General features: G+C 40.2%; 1 protein-coding gene across 1 annotated transcript; it reads right to left on the reverse strand.

Moving 5' to 3' along the window:
• Positions 1–3,235: 3,235 nt before the first annotated feature.
• jheh-lp5 (juvenile hormone epoxide hydrolase-like protein 5) lies at positions 3,236–14,029 on the reverse strand. Its single transcript, XM_089738981.1, is given in 10 exon segments — positions 3,236–4,235; positions 4,238–4,254; positions 5,232–5,466; positions 6,312–6,474; positions 8,861–8,952; positions 8,955–9,045; positions 10,656–10,820; positions 11,395–11,622; positions 12,328–12,510; positions 13,922–14,029. Coding segments are annotated over 9 exon segments (1,383 nt in total). The 5' UTR covers positions 13,922–14,029; the 3' UTR covers positions 3,236–4,026.
• Positions 14,030–18,359: the final 4,330 nt, after the last annotated feature.

Raw genomic sequence — 18,359 nt, forward strand, 5'->3', positions numbered from 1 at the left:
CTGTGAGTGCCACAGGAAGCCTGAACGTAGCGATTGGTTTTGCCTTGAAAAAGGCAGTTGGTAAAGGGTGGGTTCGCGGTTACAAACTTTAGCGCACAAAAATGGACTCCGAGACGCAGATCGCAAGCGACCAACGGATCGGACGTCCGCACTACCGAATTGTAAGCACGATGTATTCACGGTCACTACACTGTCGAGCACAACTGTGAGTTCAGAGACGCAGCTCGCAAGCGGGCCACGGATCGGAAAGCACGTCCGCGCACGACCGGTCGTGAGCGAGAATGTCATTTTGGTAAATAATTTGTATTAATACGACTGATTTTATGCTTCGTTTGACTTTAGAAGTAATGATTGATAACATTGACAATACTGTTATGGTCTGTTAGAAGTCTTCCTACCGTGACGCAAAACAGAAGCCATCACACAGAGTCAAGAGCAGATATTATACGTTCTAAATTTGGACATGAAATTCGTTATTAAAATTTTTTGGTCCTACTAAAATTAACCGTGGTTTTCTTTGTCACACTCACGCGTTTGAGTAGGTTCATTGGTGCGAGTGAGACGGTCCACAGAACGGACATTGACAGCAAGATACTCCCGTTACAAAAACGTCAGAGATATACCAAGAGAGTGTCGACCTTTGTTCAAGAACTTGGCGCGAAAGATAAACATTTTGAGTTCGAAAGAAATTTATCTGGTATTCACGGTGCTTAAATTCGAATTCTATTTAAACCACGAAAATAGTGGGTAATACACAATTATTTAGAGAAGAGATATTAGGAGCGTGAGGGCAGAATTTTCTCGCACGAGGAAGTAATACTAATGCTCTATTTCTGCAGAGAAGCAGTCTTATCGTCATGTCTGATTAGTGACTAAGGTCTAGTATTTTCTACTGGGCGGCGTTCAGATATATAGGCCGATATTCATTCAAAACCAAAGAATTTGTTAGAGGAAGTCTGAAAGTAGCACCTCTTACAGAGAAGAGAGCTGAGAAGTGCGCGCTTGGGATTGTATGGACATGTGATGAGACGAAATGACAATGAGGTTGGTAAGAGAGTGTTAACTATGAATGTGGAAGGATATAGAGGAAGAGATAGACCTAAGAAGAAATGGATGGATTGCGTGAAAGACGATATGTATAAGAGGGGAATGAGCGAAGAAATGGTATATATAGAGGAGTATGGAAGAAAAAAACATGTTGCAAAGACCCCAGGTACTGGGAGAAGGGCAGGTGAATGAAATGATATAATTCACTTAAAACCAGGTGAACTCTGACGCCATCAGAGTGATAAATAATAGGTTAGGACAAAGTTCAAAAATCGACACTCTGATCTCACGCATCAAGGTCGAGAACGGCACGAACCGACGTAAAGGATTCTTGATTATTGATTGGCTTATTCCGGAGTCGGTCATTGGTGGTGAAGATTACCCTCATAGTTTTGAAATGGATTTTGAAGGACAATGACCCCGAGTAGTGCGGTGGACTATGCTGTTTGAAGTCTTCGTGGCCTAAATAATAAGGCGTCCGGTGCATTCGTATGTAGCGATGCACCGGTGTTCTAATCCCGCAGGCGAGTACCAATTTTCCATAAAATACGTACTTGGTAAATATTCACGATTGACTTCCACGGTGAAGGAATAACATCGTGTATAAAAATCAAACCCGTTAAATTATAATTTGCCTAATTACTGATGGTAGGATGTCTTGTGGGTCCGCACGGGAGGTACCACTGCCTTGCCTATTTCTGCCGTGATGCGTTTCGCTTTGAAGGGTGGGGCAGCCCTTGTTCTGTAAAAACTGAGACTTGGAATTAATGTCTCAAAGTGGTTGGCGCATTGACGTGGTCGATGGGCTTCGGTGACCACTTAAAACCAGGTGGGCCGTGAACTAGTTCACTTCGACATAAAAAAGTATACCGTGAAGCGCAAGACACAGAAAATAGAACAAATAAAAACTTCTTACGTAGTTTAAAAGAAAGCAAGTGCTTACAGTTGACCTTTTGTCAGCGAATTAACTGTTTGACATTGTTAATGACTTCACTGTATAAAAAACAACTTGAGCCTAAACTCATCACATTCAAAAGTGCTTGAAAAAAAACTACTAGGCTATTAATACAAAATCCATTGCCATTTGCAAAGACAACAAAAAAACACACTGCTTTGGTCTACCAATAGCCATCATAATCTGTTTTTTTTTTTGCTCTAAGGTTCGTATAATGCGATTGAGTATGAAAAAAAAGAAAACATAAAATAAGCACTAACCTTGATGCACAATAAGCACACACTGACGCTTTATTATTTTATTAATTTTGATAATTAATCTTATCAAAACGCCACGTGTGCCCACCGCTGGGTGGATACGGACTGACACAACGCTATCTATAAAAAGTTATGTAATCTGAATTTCGAGTGAGACCTGATGGAATCTACGTGGGGTCCCTAAAGCACAATTGCTTTGAACGTGCATTGTTTTGAAGACACGCGTCCGCTATGAACTCCGTCATGGTCAATAGGTAACAGGCCAGTATGTTGATGTGAAATAATATACATTTGCGCCTGCACTTAGGTTTAGGACAAGATACATGTATTCTTTGCACGTTTTATGAAAAGGCTCACAATTATTAGACATTCTGGTGGATAATTGTCGCTTGTAAATCCTCTTCTTTTCTACCTATGCTGATAACCTTGGGAGGCTATTTCAGCTTCTCCTCGACGTGTAAGGTCAGCTTACGAGGTTCAAACCGGAATGTGCTAACACTGGCCCAGCAAGAGCAGTGCTTCGCAGAATCTACCACCGGATCGGAAACGCGACCCACTGAAAAGATCCGGCGAGAAACTCAGTCGGCTGTGTCTATGGGTTAATTCACTCGTCAAGCCCTTCGTCACAAGCGACGGGTTCGACGAGGACGGTGACCGGGCTTGTGATACCTAAAAGCACCTTTAACGGATCGGAGGATCCGTAATGACGTGTTTTGGGCGACGTCGACTGTTTACCATTCGGTCTACAGTAAGCTCCTTAAGAAAGCTCGTTTCTACTGTGAAGCAGTCATAAGTTCTAGTAACAAGTCTGGTGCAGCCGTTGTACTAATCTTCGTTCTCATTGTGATGTTCTACGTGCTCCAATAGCCACTTAACATTCCGTGGACCGAGCGCTCATTTATCCATCGATGTAATTGAAAACAATTGAAGCTACATTGCGGAGTGGGGGTTCGCGGGACTTAATAAAATGCACGACTTAGTTGCACAACGCTATATTTCAGACTGTCCTACTATTAACTTACACTCTACAACATTTATTACTAAGGCAAGCACAAACACGCACTGTATTACGGAGTAGCTAGAAAAGGTTTGCACAAGTCCCTCGACTTCTGCGTCAGTGGATTTTGAATAGTAATAGACGCGGGCGAGAGACCTTAGTGAATAGAATAATTTGATCGCAATGTTGTCAAGCTGCTCATATTTCTATTTAAGCTGACCGTCTACAATATGTACATATTTTGAACGTTTATATGTTCCGATCAGCTTCCGATATATCGTTCGCCGACACCCTGAATCTACTTCATAGAGATTAAGGCAAATAAAAATCGGCATCGCGAAATCAAACCCAGTCTAGACGAAAACTTTTTATTAAAAAAATCGGTTGTCTGTAAAGTCGGTTTACTGACAACAGTTGATCGTGACAACGTCATAAGAAAATACTGATGAATGGGTTAAATTTTTCAATAATCGCAATTATCGTTGCTATAACAATTGACACCACATTCACTTTTCACTGAACTTCATACTTGACGAAAACGTGTAAATGTATTATTGTATAGCAGCTGTCCACGCGGATGCATCGCTCGCTCAAGTAGGAGAGAGACAGATGTCGAACGCTGCCGAACGCGGAGGCGCGATTGTGCCTCTTTGTCGCTGGTTGCGCGCTCTCGCTTGCACTTCAAGCCTTAAATGGAACGCCTCAATGAGTCATGCTTTTCGTGCGTGCAGCCGGCTCCATCGAATTATAAGACGTTGTCACGTCAAAAACTAATGATCAGTCTTGGAATGAGTCGAACGCCACTTCTTGAACTCGTGAACCGCCTTGAAGACGTCTTCCGCGAATACCTCAGGTAGCTCCAGAGCGAGGAAATGTCCGCCGTCGTCTAAAACCGTGACGTTGAGGAGATTCGGGTACTTCGCACGCAGAACTGCAGGCGGCTGGTAGACCAGCTCGTCTCTGGCCTGGAGAGCCCACGTGGAACGGGTGATGTAAAACTACAGAGGAAATTCAATTTGATGAAAAACTCGTTTACTTTTATTGCTTAATGGGTGGACGAGCTCACAGCCCACCTGGTGTTAAGTGGTTATAAGCTCTGAGGTCTCAGTATAGTGACAACGGCTGCCCCTCCCTTCAAACCGAAACGCATTACTGCTTCACGGCAGACATAGGCAGGGTGGTGGTACCTACCCGCGCGGACTCACGAGAGGTCCTACCACCAGTAACTTATGAAGAAGACAGTGTAAAAGGTAGAGAGGTCAATAGATGCAGATTTTATGCGAAGCTCTTTGTTGTATCTGCAAAATAGACTTTTAGCTTATGGAATAGAGAGTGACAAGCAACACGATAAGCCCGAGAAAATATGTATTTCCTTGTTTTGAATTACAAATTTAGAGTCGGCGAAACCGCGGATACCTCTGTTTAAGTACAGATATTTAGATCCTCAGTTCGTCTTACGATACTTCAAGGTTCTGCCATTTGACTCCATACATAAGAGGGCCGTTCGAGTTATTGATAATCACATTCTCACGGATCGTTTGGAACCTCTGGGTCTGCGGAAGGACTTCGGTTCCCTCTGTATTTGTACCGTATGTTCCATAGGGAGGGCTCTGAGGAATTGTTCGAGATGGTACCGTCATCTCGTTTTACCATCACACCGCCCGCCACCGAAGTAGAGTTCATCCATTCTATCTGGAGCCACTGCGTTCATCCACAGCGAATCATCAGAAACATACGTTTCCAGAGTTCTTTTTGCCACGTACCATCCGGCTATGGAATGAGCTCCCCTCCACGGTGTTTCCCGAGCGCTATGACATGTCCTTCTTCAAACGAGGCTTGTGAAGTGTATTAAGCGGTAGGTAGCGGCTTGGCTGCTCCTGGCATTGCTGAAGTCCATGGGCGACGGTTACCACTCACCATCAGTGGGCTGTATGCTCGTCTGTCTACAAGGGCAATAAAAAAAGGTTATACTCACGCTTCCAAATTAATTTCCCTGAATTTGTTACTCATGTTTTCGGAATAGAATCTCATTGAGCTTGTAATAGAGTTGGTAATCCAGTAGACCATTAGATTATCTATCAGCGTTTCCTTGCTAAACCTGAAGCCGAGACCGCCGTCACTCTTAAACTTGTGTTCCTTGCGCGTCCAAACCGCGAATTTCTCTAAAATATACGCTAGAAGACCTGATGGAGAATCCGTCAGGGAAACACCTTGAAGGGAATAAAAAATATATAAATATATATTGTTTTGTCTTTTTTTTTGCTTTGATAGGTAGACGAGCTCACAGCCCACCTGGTGTTAAGTGGTTACTGGAGCCCATAGACATTTACAACGTAAATGCGTCACCACCTTGAGATATAAGTTCTAAGGTCTCAAGTACAGTTACAACGGCTGCCCTACCCTTCAAACCGAAACGCATTACTGCTTCACGGCAGAAATAGGTAGGGTGGTGGTTTGTATTTCAGTTTTTTTTTAGAAAAAAAAAACATAACATTTGTTAGTAAGAATTGCTTATAATCTATGTTAGTAACTTAAAAATCTAACACATAACTATCAGACAAACATTATACATATATCATTACAATTTTTTCTGCTGCAAAGGCTATTAATCAGCAGGCCCTTGTCGCCAGCATCTTGCTCGATATGATTTCAGAAGATTTTGCCACTGTCACACACTCGACGCAATAACGATGCACTTCTCTTTCGCATTATTGCAAAGAAGTCATCTGTGTGAGATGTCGCAAACATTGTGGATGCACTACAAAAACGCGGCAGTGACAACATCATCCTAAACATATATATATTGAATACGTAAGACCCCGCGTATATGTGGTCCACAGACTATTGAATAGTTCAAACATGTGAAATATAGTGCTCACTTCACAACTCTGCGGGCTTTTTGCATCATACCTTGGTGCAAAATAGTAAGTGCTGGTCGCGACCTCTGACGTGAGGAATATGATTCGAGGCGGAGGATCGTGGTTTGCTGACTTAGGAAATTTAAGGAATGAGGATCTCCCAATTCTTTTTTAACAGCAGATAAAGTATTACTTACCTACTGTATCAGGCTTTGTGGCTTGTAAGTGAAAGTATCCAAACTCCTCCAACAGGTACGCCAGATGTTTTGAAAGTGGATACATTCTTTCGGCTAGATGATCTTCCACTATTAGCGACGGTATTAAAGCACCAAGCAGAGTTCTGAGCAGGGCGTGAGGATGCTGTGAATTTCCACTCTTTTTTTTCCTACCAAAGCTGATGGTCTTGAGAGACCATATCATTGTAGGTGTGCGCACGGGGCTTAAACCTGACGTTGTTGCTAACACGAACCCTAGCAAGAGCCGTGCTTCGTAGAATCTACCACTGGATCGGAAACGCGACCCACTGAGAAGATCCGGCGAGAAACTCAGTGGGCTGTGTCTGTGGGTTAATTTACTCGCCGAGCCTGTCGTCGCAAGCGACAGGTTCAACAAGAACGATAACCGGACGTTTCACAGGAAGCTAGATACTTATTATTATACCGGATTTTATCGGAATATGAAGATTCATATCATCAATCAGGAAAATAAAAAAATCGCTAATCCTGTTTATCCTTGTAAGGATAAGGGGTCTAGCTGTTTAAAATATTGAATTGTCGTCGGTCCTTAATAATTATGCCAAATTTCAAGTTAAGCTGACGTTTTGAAGGGGCTTAAAATCATGTTCAAAGATTCCGTCACATACTACATAGAGACTAATATATGTATGTATGAAGCCACGGAATAGATAAATAAGGTTGGAATGGTAATGTAGGCGGGGCAAGCGTGCCACAGTTATGATTGTACAAACATAACTCGACCGATTCTTTCATTCACCGCGTTTAGTGCGCTTCGGACTACTTGGGCGAACAGATCTCCGCTTTATAGTGCCGTGTTGTGCAATTATAACTTGTAAAACAAAAAGTCAGACCTCAAGTATAGAGCGAGGAGGTATATCTTTCGATCGGTAAGTCGAAATTACCATTTAATTACAATATTATTTGTCTAAAACATAAAAATATACTGAGCATTATGAAATTCCAAACATTAACAATATTATTGCAGCAAGTTATAAATAGCATACATTGCGCGATGTGTACTCGCCCAATGAACGCAATGACCAAGTCAGCTTCCAATGTACTACATGCATTGCGTTCTCTACACTTCAATCTTTGAAATTTCGGCCTTTGTCCTGAGTGCCGTGGTGCAGTTTGTCGATAGTGAGGTGACCATGTGGTGAAATAAAATCATCGACAGAATTCTGGACTATATTTACATTTGACATGGATAATTTTGCATTATTTATATTTTATTAATGATACCTAGTATATTCTTAGTGAGACGTATTTTGAGTAAAATAAATATGTATTATTATTATTGAATTAATGTGAAGGTATAATATAAAGGGACATGTAGACCTCTCATTTACGGGTATTTACTAAATTGTCTAAGACGTATTAAAATCTAAGTAAAATGTTATTTGACTTTTTTTTTTTTTTTATTGCTTAGATGGTTGGACGAGCTTACAGCCCACCTGGTGTTAAGTGGTTACTGGAGCCCATAGACATCTACAACGTAAATGCGCCACCCACCTTGAGATATAAGTTCTAAGGGTCTCAGTATAGTAACAACGGCTGCCCCACCCTTCAAACCGAAACGCATTACTGCTTCACGGCAGAAATAGGCAGGGTGGTGGTACCTATCCGCGCGGACTCACAAGAGGTCCTACCACCAGTAATTACGCAAATTACAATTTTGCGGGTTGATTTTTATTACACGATGTTATTCCTTCACCGTGGAAGTCAATCGTGAACATTTGTTGAGTACGTATTTCATTAGAAAAATTGGTACCCGCCTGAGATTCGAACACCGGTGCATCGTTTCAACACGAATGCACCGGATGTCTTATCGCTTAGGCCACGACGACTTCTTATAATACTTATGCAGTAAATTAAAAATTTAGGTTTCCTAAAGAACCTAACGCCAGGGAACAATGGATTGACGTGACAGGTAGAGGAAACTGGAGACAAAGACGAGTACTATTGCTCTAAACATTTTACTGAAAATTATTTTACCATAAAAAAATCAGAATACACTTAGTTTTGAAAAATTCATTCGCAATTAATAGCAAGCGCCAACTGCTTAACAAATACGTTTTATTCCAGGGACAGTGACTATTTGTAATTAATAAAAGTAAAATAGTTTTCATTTTCAATATTTATTTCATGTTTCATTTCTCCATTCATTCATCAGATAATTTATCGATAAAGAATATCGATTTTATCAAGCACTAGCGTGTATGAACATTTTTATTGCCTTTTTGCGTGTGTGAGTGTGTATGCCTACGGGTGTTTTGTGCTAGTTTGCGAACGAATATCTGTCCTGAGATTTATGTGTGGGTGTTTTTGTTGTGTGCGAAATACTTGTAATCACAGTATGTGTATGTGTAGAAATTTAAATAGTGGGGATGAAGCGGCGACACTGGTTCTCATACAAAACTAGAGCAAAGGCCTTTCCAACCTTATTTATCTATTCCGTGTATGAAGCTAATAAAAGCGTATTAAAAGCAGTTTCAATGTCCTAATGATACCTGTGTAACAGCTGAATTGCTGTGATGTCCAAGAACATCTTCAGGGAATAGAGTGACCATGGCCGAGGCAATGGCTGCGCCCCAATCTCCCCTTGTATGTAAAATTTATCATGACCCAATCTTTTCATTAATATTCTGAAGATATCTGCTACGTAGGGCAAAGATAAGCCTGGTCTCACTGCAGCCTGAAAATATACAGGTTCGGGAAGACCACGAAGAAAGTATAGTAAATTATGTGTTTATTTATTTATAACTTCATATACTAGAAAGTATAAAGGCGGACTTAATGCCGAAGGCATTCTCTAACAGTCTACCTTAGGGGAGTGCAGAGATGAACCTTGGTAGATGTAGTGTGAAGGTGATATTACTTAAACATATATTTATATAATTATTAGGGTGTTGTGTCCCAATAGCAAGAGAGAAGTAATCTTGTGATGGGTTTACAGCAGCGTATCTTTCAAGAGTCGTTTGATGAGGGCATCTCGAACTCAATATTAAGTTGCCACCTCGGAGAGACTAACACCCGTATCTTTAGTCGTTTACACGAGCTTAACTCGACTCGACTCAACCTCCAACGCGCGTTTTGGTATGATTAGTCGTAAAAATAAACTCCACTCAAACGTCCTTGGAAAAATTTCCTAACAGGAGTGAAGTGAACGAACTGTCAAGTTAAGGTACGTCGCGACGTACCTTGAACGTTCCTCAAGGCTGGGTTTCTATCGATGTCCAAATAGTATGTGGACCGCAAATGGAAATATATGATATTGTTGTGCAATGGCCTGAATCTGTGCATGATTCGCGCATATTTTGATAATTTAAGTTTGATAATATTTATTAATAAAGTAAATAGTTCGAGGTTAGACATTTGAAACTCTTTATTTTATTTACCTACATAAGAGTCATATTTTGCTTACTACCTGATAAATAAAGTCAATGCGATTATAAGTTTTATTTATATAATAATAAACTGGTGGTTGTGGAAAATAACTTCAACAACACGATGCAACCAAAATCACATAAAAGCGGCGAATAAAAATACAAAGCCGGATCCGAAATCTAAAATAATAATAGGTTAGAAAATAAATAATACACTTTCAGATTTACCGCACGCACACATATTTACGAATAACTCAGCAACCAAAACATCAAACAAGTTCATCTAGTGTCAAACAGACAGCGGCAGCTTGACTTTGACATTAAACAATGACCATAGACTACAGAACTCTATGGGTTTGATGCTAGCTTGATCAAATTTTCATCATTATTACCTCACTCGAGGACAGTTGAGGAATATTGTAATGGTCGACTAAAATACCAAATTCGAGTAAGTTTGGAGGGAATTCTCGAGCATCATCGGATGAGTTAAGAGTGGAGGACTATTTTACGAAACGTCTAAAGATACGGGCATAAGTATATGGTAAAAAACATATTAATATTGTGGAATATTCGTTATCTATCCTTTTACTTATAATTTGAAAACAATGACTTGATTAAGACAGTTCCCGACTTCTCTTCTTATGTTTTTACTTTTTATTTTATTTTTTTGCTTAGTTGAGTGGCCGAGCTCACAGTCCACCTGGTGTTAAGTGGCTACCGGAGTCCATAGACATCTACAACGTAAATGCCGCCACCCACCTTGAGATATGAGTTCTAAGGTCTCAGTATAGTTACAAGCGGGGGTAGTGGTACCTACGCGCGCGGACTCACAAGAGGTCCTACCACCAGTAAAAAATAACTAAACTAATTTTATGTATAAACTAACTCGAAATGCGAAGCTACATTCTTACAGACTTACATCAGAAAAACCATATCCGGGTAGACTGGGGACTATGACTTCAAAGGCAAAATCATACCCAGAATTTTGACTGGTCAGCAGGGGGATGGCTTCGTAGAACTCCCTGACGGAACCTGGCCAGCCATGTAATAGAAGAAGGGGCAGAGTCTGGACTCCAGCAGATACCTGGAATATTAATACATTCCTGCAACAGGATCCGATTACTAATTGTTGCTCTGGTCATTTGTTCTTGGTAGTGCTCAACTGTTTATTTGAGTTCTTTGGACAATTTGCTAATGCACAATTCTGTGACTTAGTCTACATAGACATATTTTGGGAAGAATGGGGTTAGGTTTTCTCTTTTTTATCACTTTACCGGTTATCAACGGAGTTATACTCGCCAGTTTTACTTAGAACGACCTAGTACAAGTACCGTGCTATAGCTTTAGTGGGTAGGTATAATGGTATAGGTAGGACTTTATAGTATGGACACTGCTTTATGCATGTTTTCAAATCGAATTAAATACTTATAAGCAATTAAAAAAGATTCCGAATAACAGAATCAAGAGGGCGAGTAAGTACTTAATCAGGAGGTACACAAAGCAAGCGTCGTCCATGGCATTAACAGTGTCAATGCATTATGAACAGCAAGCAATTGTGAGCACTTTAGAACACATAATTGATTGAGCGTTAATGAGATCAGCGGTTTGTGCACGCGGTATCACACCATTGATATACTTCTATAGATACCACTACTAACCTGAGGCTTAACTCTGATGAAATGAATATCCAGGCCCTTGATGCTGGTCTTGAAATGTGGAAACTGATTAAAGAACTTTTCTCGGTCAGCAAATTTATACTCTTCGGCCCAGTATTTCAGCCAGGGTTCTAGGGCAGCCGTGTTGAAGCCGTATTCGAAGGTCACACCCTCTAGTGGCGGGGCGAAGGGTCGATGATTCTTGAGACGATATTTCAAATCGTCGATTACCTGAAAGATAGCTCCATCAGTATGTATCTTCAGTCAGTCAGATAAAGCGGCACGACACGAGAACCCTCTCATCGTGGCCGCCGGTAACTACATTCCCGATCCTGGGGACAGAATGGAAAGCAGTCGACGTCGCCCCAAACACGTCATTTCGGATCCGATAGAATACTTTCGGTTTCACTTTTGTATTACACCGTACCGCAGAGTTTTTTAAAACGAAGTAGGATTTAAAATGTTGAATTATCCGGCCTTAGGCAGCGGCTTGGCTCGGTAGGCAGCGGCTTGGCTCTGCCCTTGGCATTGCTGAAGTCCATGGGCGACGGTAACCACTCACCATCAGATGGGCCGTATGCTCGCCTGCCTACAAAGGCAATAAAAAAAAAAAAGTTTAGATATTTGTTTGAATCTTGGATTAATGCTGAGAAAGAATTATTTTTATTGCATATATGGGTGGACGAGCTCACAGCCCACCTGGGGTTAAGTGGTTACTGGAGCCCATAGACATCTACAACGTAAATGCGCCACCCACCTTGAGATATAAGTTCTAAGGTCTCAAGTATAGTGACAACGGCTGCCCCACCCTTCAAACCGAAACGCATTACTGCTTCACGGCAGAAATAGGCGGGGTGGTGGTACCTACCCGTGCGGACTCACAAGAGGTCCTACCACCATTAAAAAAAATACGGCCATCAATATCGACTTACGAACCTTCTTTTCGAATTTAATTTCAAAGGGCCTTATGCTAATGTCTTCTCTGCCTTTCAGCTCGATCGGTCCCCACCACGCGTTGGGATCTAGCTGTGGTGGTTTCGGTGGCTGCAGCCAGTTAAAAATGTACCAAAATGCCACTGCTATAGCCGCTACAGCTAGAACTGTGGTGAATCGAGACATCTGAAAACATTAGAAGTTCAGTTAATTTTTACTACAGGTGATTCCGATCTGGTGGTAGATTCAGCGAAGCACTGCTCTTCCTAAGGCCATTGTCAGCAAACTCTCAGGTTAAGTCTGTAAGCTTACCGGCAAATAGGTAGGGACAAAAATGGTTACTGCCATAGACGGATAGAATCTTGAGCTGGTCTGGTCTTCACTTGTTATTACTGACTTGTTCATTGTTTTTTCTGTGTCTTGAGTAATTTTTATGTGATGAAATTGTATATAAAACGACGGTAAAGTCGATCAAAAGCATATTGATTTTGAAACATAGCATTTTTGCTCTACGTAGTCACGTCGCTGAAGACGGAAAACAGATGTTTGCCTACATTTAACTGTGTTTGTTTATTTATTTATTTATTTTATTAGGCTCACAATACACATCACAAGCTAAAGATACATAAAAAAACACAAATAAAAAGAAACAAAATCTGGCTTGCAACATAAGTTATGTATATTTATGTATACTAGTGGCCCCGCAGTAGTCGAAATTTGACTATAATTAATTGGAATTGTATAATAAGTTTGTACACTATTATGATTGTATTTTATACTTCTATAATCACAAATTTCGCCAAGACTACACTATAAAAAATATTAACAAAAACAAACAATATTTAATCTATTCTCAATTTGACCACAGACGTCAAGAACAGAAGTTTGACAATAAATAGTATGCATGCGTGTGTGCGTCAAATACATGGTATGTAGTGTGTGTAATGTTTTCTTTGTTGATTTAATGTATCTTTTATGCATTATTTAAAAAATATATTAGCATTGTGCACTTCTTCTCTATATTCTCTATAAGTGTGGAAAATTTCATACTCCTCCGTCCGCGCAATTTTCGTAAAAAGGGATACAAAGTTTTTGCTTCACGTATTAATATATAGATTATATATATTTAACTTCAGATTAAATTTGACAATTATAAAATTCAATTTTGTAAACATCTAATTCAATTTTTAGGGGTGAAAGGCTTTTATTGTCCTTATAAGCAGACGAGCATACGGGCCTCCTGATGGTGAGTGGTTACCGTCGCCCATGGACTTCAGCAATGCCAGGGGCCGAGCCAAGGCACTGTCTACCGAATGTATTAAAGAGCTATGTAATAAGGAGCAACTTAAACTTAACTTCTATATTGTGAAATTCTATGTTGACGAAGCCGCGGGTAAGCAACTTAAGCTTAACTTCTATATTGTGAAATTCTATGTTGACGAAGTCGCGGGTAAGCAACTTAAGCTTAACTTCTATATTGTGAAATTCTATGTTGACGAAGCCGCGGGTAACCAACTTAAGCTTAACTTCTATATTGTGAAATTCTATGTTGACGAAGCCGCGGGTATAGCTAGTATAATAATCAAATTTTACTTACCACACTTTGAATTTTTGTTTTCGACAAACATCAACTACCACACGAATATGAAAAATAACCTTCACGAATACAAACACTCATAAGCAGTCGATAATCGTAGGTTCGTTTATATCATACGACAATGATTTTCTACTTATCTAGAGATAAAGAACCGGATATCGATTTTAATTTGAGATAAGAAATAACGCGGCTCTGTCTGGCGATTTGTTATCATTAGCCCTAACATGAGCAGTGCTTCGGATCTACCACCGGATCGGAAACGCGACCCACTGAGAAGAAACTCAGTGGACTGTGTCTGAGGTTTAATTTGCTCGCCGAGCCCTTCATAGCAAGCGACGGGTTCGACGAGAACGGTGAACGGTGCTTGGAATGCCTAAAAAGCACCGCTAGTGAATCGGGAGGATCCGAAGTGACGTGTTTTGGGCGACGGTGACTGCTTACCGTTTGGTCCCCAGGATCGAGTATATAGTTGCCGTTAGTAAGAAGCTTATCGTGTCAAGGGAAGATATTTGTATGATAAATATAAAAATGTATTTTTCAGGGTTATGGATGTCTATTAAATATATGTATGTGTATAATAAAAATCTTACATTTATTTCCGTTATCTGGTAACTGTAACACAAGTTCTTTACGAACTTAGCACGGGACCAGTTAACGTGGCGTGATTGTTAGTAAATATTTATTTATAAAAAAAAAAGCCTACACACATCACAATGCAAATTCCATCATATGACCACTACTCGACTACAATAGGTATGCCGCAATGCATGCAACAGTCCAATAATATAATCGTTGTCTGTGAACGAACCTAATACTAGATAAGCGCTTTATCATTATTATTGAAAAAAAAACCTACTTATTTCTTTATTATGTTTGGAAATCAAAGGTCGATGATAAAATCGAGAATAGTATTGTATAATTTTTGTTTTATAAGTCGTCGTGGCCTAACGGATAAGACGTCCGGTGCATTCGTGTTGAAGCGATGCACCGGTGTTCGAATCCCGCAGGCGGGTACCAATTTTTCTAATGAAATACGTACTCAACAAATGTTCACGATTGACTTCCACGGTGAAGGAATAGCATCGTGTAATAAAAATCAAACCCGCAAAATTATAATTTGAGTAATCACTGGCGGTAGGACCTCTTGTGAGTCCGCACGGGTAGGTACCAACATCCTGCCTATTTCCACCGTGAAGCAGTAGTGCGTTTCGGTTTGAAGAGTAAGGCAGCCGTAGTAACTATACTGAGATCTAAGAACTTATATCTCAAGGTGGGTGGCGCATTTACGTTGTAGATGTCTATGGGCTCCAGTAACCACTTAACACCAGGTGGGCTGTGAGCTCGTCCACCCATCTAAACAACAAAAAAATTAAAATAAAATCATCATCTCATATCATAGGTTGGGACTTCAAGTATCCTATTCATGTTCAAACCTAGCGTATTAAGGTTGACTGCACTGTAATATCAGCGTCGGAATATCCACTGATTATCACCGTCTTGAGCTTATTTATTTATCGAAGCTGCAATGCACTCCAGTTCAAAGGGTGGGTCTATCTCCATAACAGACAGATGATATCTTCAATCTATCAATAAAGGTATTAAGCAGGGCCATGCGCTTGTGCGGGCGGACGCGCAAATCTCGATTTAATACTTCCCTGAGCACACACTTAAGGGCAGATTGTTATTGTTCTATGAGGGGTGGATGCTGACTGACGCTACCCCGGAATAATGGAAATTTCGAAATCACGAAACGGCTGTCCCACCCTTCAAACCGAAACGTATTACTGCTTTACGGCAGAAATAGGCAGCATTTTTTTTTTATTTTTTTTTATTGCTTAGCTGTGTGGACGAGCTCACAGCCCACCTGATGTTAAGTGGTTACTGGAGCCCATAGACATCTACAACGTAAATGCGCCACACACCTTGAGATATAGTTCTAAGGTCTCAGTATAGTCACAACGGCTGCCCCACCCTTCAAACCGAAACGCATTACTGCTTCACGGCAGAAATAGGCGGGGCGGTGGTACCTACCCGTGCGGACTCACAAGAGGTCCTACCACCAGTAATTACGCAAATTATAATTTTGCGGGTTTCATTTTTATTACACGATGTTATTCCTTCACCGTGGAAGTCAACCGTGAACATTTGTTGAGTACGTATTTCATTAGAAAAATTGGTACCCGCCTGCGGGATTCGAACACCGGTGCATCGCTTCAACACGAATGCACCGGACGTCTTATCCGTTAGGCCACGACGACCAAAAGCATGGTGGTATCTACCCGTGCGGACTCACACAAGATCCTACCGCCATCTGTGTTTTCGTATTCAAAGTCAAACTAATCTATACTAATATTATAAAGAGGAAAGATTTGTTTGTTTGTATTGAATAGGCTCCGAAACTACTGAACCGATTTGAAAAATTCTTTCACTTTTATGAAGCTACACTATTCCAGAGTGACATAGGCTATATTTTTTTTAAAAACTAGGGATCCTTACTAAAACTATAATAATGTAACCCAAGGTGTAGAAAAAATTACCTAAAATATTATTTATATCGCGTGCCCTGCGAAAACTATTGATGATAGAATAAAATAATGTACTACGACTTTGTAGAACACATTATTATTCACAAAAAGTGTCGCGACAACATATGTCTAACTATTATAGTCTCGTAGGCAGCGGCTTGGCTCTGCCCCTGGCATTGCTGAAGCCCATGGGCGACGGTAACAACTCACCATCAGGTGGGCCGTATGCTAGTCTGCCTACAAAGGCAATAAAAAAACAAAAAAAAACCACAATAAGTATTATTTTATTTTTAAAAATAAAATAACATCAAACATCGTTGAAATTTTTGTTAAATACCCGAGCGGAGCCGGAGCGGGCCGCTAGTAAACGATAAAACTCATTCAAAGTTATATTTGCACGGTATAGCGGTTGCCCCACTCCTTAAACTAGTTTTTTTTCCCCTACCTATGCTGATAGCCTTGAGAGGCTATGTCAGCTTCGCCCTAACGTGTGTAGGTGAGCTCACGGGGCTCAAGTCGGAGTGTTGCTAACACTGACCCTAGCAAGAGCAGTGCTTCGCGGAATCTACCACCGGATCGGAAACGCGGCCCACTGAGAAGATCCGGCGAGAAACTCAGTGGGCTGTGTCTATGGGTTAATTCGCTCGTCGAGCCCTTCGTCACAAGTGACTGGATAAACTAGAAGAAATGAAGATGTCCGTTAAAAAAATCGCACGATAATGACCCCGGACAAGCTTACAAAGCGTTCGCCCTCTATATTACGTTTTACGTTAACGATGACTGCATTGTGTTATGTACAGACAAAATTAATTAAATAATTAAGCGCAGCCGCGGTATTTCCTAGTTCAAGTTACACGTTATCCCGCCATTGTGGACGCGGGTGGAGTTTTATCTCGCCGGCACACGCCTGCTCTCTCAAACGTGTTTATTGTTTATTATGGTGAATTACTAAAACGATTTTTATTATCCTATTCATAAACGAAGTGTTTACTCGTAATTATATGACGTCAGTAACTATTTATATTGATTAATTAACAGCGGGATTTTTTAGAACAAGAAGGTAATTGAGCTACATAAGAATGTCGGTTGGTGAACTTTGCGATTCATCTAGAGTAATCTAGACCTGATATAAACCGAAGCTAATAAGTTATTCGTTGTCACATAAATATTATACTAACTACCGTCAAATTTTTTATAAAAATACTTATTGACATTTACATTTAATTGCTTATTTAGTAGAAAATAATAAAATAAAAACCATATAGATGTACTTAGTGAGAAATTATTTTCTTTCTATTGTTGGACTCCCTAATAATAATAACAATAAATAATAATGCTAATTTAATGATTTTATATGTAAATTGCTTATTCTTATTTATGTGTAACGAAGCAACATTTTTAACATTTTGAATTTTTTCCCTTTTTTTTAATAATCATTATTAATTATAATACATTGTGTATTAATTGTATGTGTATTTACGGATATATGTATGTATGTATGTGTACATATATGCATATGTATTTCACTGGATTGGTACACCGCGCGTAGTTCGTTTCCAAATGATTCTGGTCCACCTGATGGTTGTCTGGAAGAGATCGCTCTTAGCGATAAGACCGCCAATTGTACTTTTTGTGTATAATGTATCGTACTGTTTATTTGTTTTGTTGCGTACAATAAAGAATATTCTCTCTCTTTCTCTCTCTCTCTCTAATTTTAAATTCCCAGCGAAGCGGGCGAGTACGGCTAGTAAAGTAATAAATCTGTAGCGAAGACCACAGGAAAATTCCATTTCATAATCTCTATTTCATTATGAAAGAATTTTCCAGAAAATCGCAAAGATCTTTAGATAAAACTTTGCTGGTCTCGACTTTTACGGTGCTCAAAGCAAAACCTCGTCTTAATTAAAAGTTTC

Source organism: Bombyx mandarina, chromosome 28 (genome assembly GCF_030267445.1).
Source record: "Bombyx mandarina strain Sakado chromosome 28, ASM3026744v2".
NCBI lineage: Eukaryota > Metazoa > Arthropoda > Insecta > Lepidoptera > Bombycidae > Bombyx > Bombyx mandarina.